Source organism: Amblyomma americanum, chromosome 10 (assembly GCF_052857255.1).
Source record: "Amblyomma americanum isolate KBUSLIRL-KWMA chromosome 10, ASM5285725v1, whole genome shotgun sequence".
Taxonomy (NCBI): domain Eukaryota; kingdom Metazoa; phylum Arthropoda; class Arachnida; order Ixodida; family Ixodidae; genus Amblyomma; species Amblyomma americanum.
In genome coordinates, this window is record NC_135506.1 from 142,064,654 (window position 1) to 142,067,208 (window position 2,555).

At 45.0% G+C, this 2,555-nt stretch overlaps 1 protein-coding gene across 1 annotated transcript; it reads right to left on the bottom strand.

Moving 5' to 3' along the window:
- Positions 1-533: 533 nt before the first annotated feature.
- On the bottom strand, positions 534-2,033 carry LOC144108743 (uncharacterized). The gene is made up of 4 exons (XM_077641908.1): positions 1,958-2,033; positions 1,709-1,882; positions 925-1,116; positions 534-790 (listed from the first exon to the last, which is right to left on the bottom strand). The coding sequence occupies exons 1-4, from the start codon at positions 2,031-2,033 to the stop codon at positions 534-536; spliced, it is 699 nt and encodes a 232-aa protein (XP_077498034.1).
- Positions 2,034-2,555: the final 522 nt, after the last annotated feature.

Here is a 2,555-nt window from a genome sequence, read left to right on the forward strand (position 1 = left end):
CGCAGTGTGCAATTTTTTGAAATTAATAAATATTCTGCATATTGGTAATATTCATGTTTCAATGAGTGGGCAGCTAGTTGCAAATAATGGAGCTATAGTCGGATACAACTTAAGTCTGCAGTGAAGCTCCGCCCACAGTCATGACTGGCGCACAGATTTCCTCCACGACAAAAAAGTAGACCGCTGTTGAAGCTTTTCCTGTTACCTAAACAAAAACTAATCACAAGGAAAAATTATAAGGGCTAGAATTTCGATACCTGGATTGTTTAATATAGTCAAACATTGAAAAGTTGATTCCGTTTACTATTGCGATTGGACAGCGGAGTAATATAGTACACCGCACACCGTGGCCCAGTGTTAGCAACTGCTGTTCTTTAAGTTGTATCCTACTATAGCTGCAACATTAAGATAGCATGCAAACAAACAACACAAGTAGTCACATCGACTACAGAGGCTCTCTTGAGGGTGATAACAGCAGTTCTGCTGACATCATGCATAGAGCAAGAGCTAATGTGCTCCTCTGCAAAGTAACTTCAGAGGATGCCTGTGCCTGCTGACCTGTAGTTGAAGATTCTCTTCTCTAACGGCAAGTAGTGCCCGTCGTATGGCTTCATCATGGGCACCGAAAGCGGGAAAGCGTCAACACCAACGATGACTGAAGGCATGTTCAGTATGGGGGAGTGCTCCATTTCTATTGTCGTTGGCAGTCCCGCTGTCTTCTCAATCGCTTTCCGCAAAGAGGTTGTTTGCCATAACCCCCCATCCCCTTGTGAGTCTGGAGCACCTACATCTAAGTAAATGAATATATAGTTCACATCCGCAAGAGCAAATACAATGGTGCTAAATGTTTTTTTTTGTAATTAAAGTAAAGAGATCCAGATTTTTTGGTCTTTATGATGCAGACATGTTTTCCGTCCATGGCACCACAACAATTTGGAAACTGCCATTTTTCGCTGAAGCCTTCAATGATTCTCTTCCACTGCTCTTCAGTTTTCGGTGATTTCAGGTAGTCGTTCTTTAACTCCTGGTATATGGCCAAACAGGCCTCGAGTAAAATTCCATTTACTGTGGAATAACCTAGCCGGAACTGGTGGCTGAGGGAAAACTGAGACTCTCCTGAAAAGCAAAGCAAGCATTGATTAAGTCACATGCAGTGTCACCAAAACCCAGCACACCACTGCAATACGACCACAAGCTATAAAGTGAAGGAAAAACAAGTTTAGTTGTTCAAACAGCAAACGAACATAATTTTAAACACTATTAAGAGAAAGTGTGCCTGTACGCAATGCTATCAGGAGACGCAATTCAACTCTCGTCTTTCACGTCTCCAATCCCCCTTTTTAATTTAATGAACAATATATACTAGCTACGATCAGCCTTTTTATTTAAAATCATCTCTAATAATAATGAGCTGTGGACGCTTCGCATTATTGTAAATAATAGACATACCTATAATTAAACTCGGTGATTTGACCCACTCTAATGAGAAGCATGTAAGCTGGTTGCATGCATTATACTAACGCCGCTCCTGGAAGTCGTTCCTTGTCTTGGTTAATCTGACGCTGAATTATTGTTTTCTATCAAGTCTTTCTTTCTTATTCATCGCTTGCGCTTTGTAGCGCCTGTGCACGATACGGAACTATAAGCTAATAAATTTTGAAACATTAAGGCTACCGTCTGCTCACGTACGGCAGGCGATACCGCTCACCTGATGCCAGGAAACGGAGGGTAACTTGAAGTCGCGTCTTTGCTGGCACTGCAACCCGCAGCTCTGTATCCTGGCGCTCGATTGTTGGCTGTACACGGGCCAAGAGCTGATACAGCTGATCGCTGCTCAGCCGAAGCAGACGCTTGTATTCTACTGGGTCAGAGCCAGCAGCTCCTGATGTGTTTTGAACGCCTAGCGATTTTTTCGTCAGTCATGGCTTCACCCAGCTCTTGGAATTCGCAATCCAACCAGTCTCTTCATCATCTCTTGTTACGTCAAGAATGACAGCCAAAGCGGCCAAACGACGCTTCCGCTCATTGTCCATGTTGGGAGCTACTCTCGAGACCGCGCGTTCGCGCGCGCGCGCGCGTTTTCGCCGGAGCGCAGGGCTCTGGGACTGAGGGTATCTAAATGGATCGTCCGTGCTGTCGTCTGCTACTTCCTCCTGTCGTGTGAATGCTCGCCGCGGACGGGCGGACCGCGCGTCAGACATCACGTGACCGATTGGTCCGTGAAGCGATCCGTCGTGTGAAGCCACCTTTAATGTCTCTGAATCTCACTAAAGCTGAATTCGTCATTCACGCAGTACCCGAATATCCACCAGATAGTTTCTAGATAACAGTAGTGTATAACTTATCAAAAGATATAAATATCTTGGTTTTCATCTTCAGTCGTACCTGTCATCATAGAGTTTCTTACTATTAACTAGAGGGAAAGCTGGCACCCCGCCTATGGGAGTTTGCATGGAACTTCCTCGAGACCACCTCAGCTAGGGTCCCTAGAAATACCACAGCTACAGTGAGCTAGAATATTGGGTAGTGTGCTCACTGCGCCGCATCTCGATAGG

Coding starts and splice junctions, on each gene's coding strand:
- LOC144108743 (XM_077641908.1), bottom strand. CDS start 2,033: ATGGACAATGAGCGGAAGCGTCGTTTGGCCGCTTTGGCTGTCATTCTT. Junction 1,117..1,708: donor CCTCCGTTTCCTGGCATCAG/GTGAGCGGTATC, acceptor TTTGCTTTTCAG/GAGAGTCTCAGTTTTCCCTC. Junction 791..924: donor GCAGTTTCCAAATTGTTGTG/GTGCCATGGACG, acceptor TCATTTACTTAG/ATGTAGGTGCTCCAGACTCA.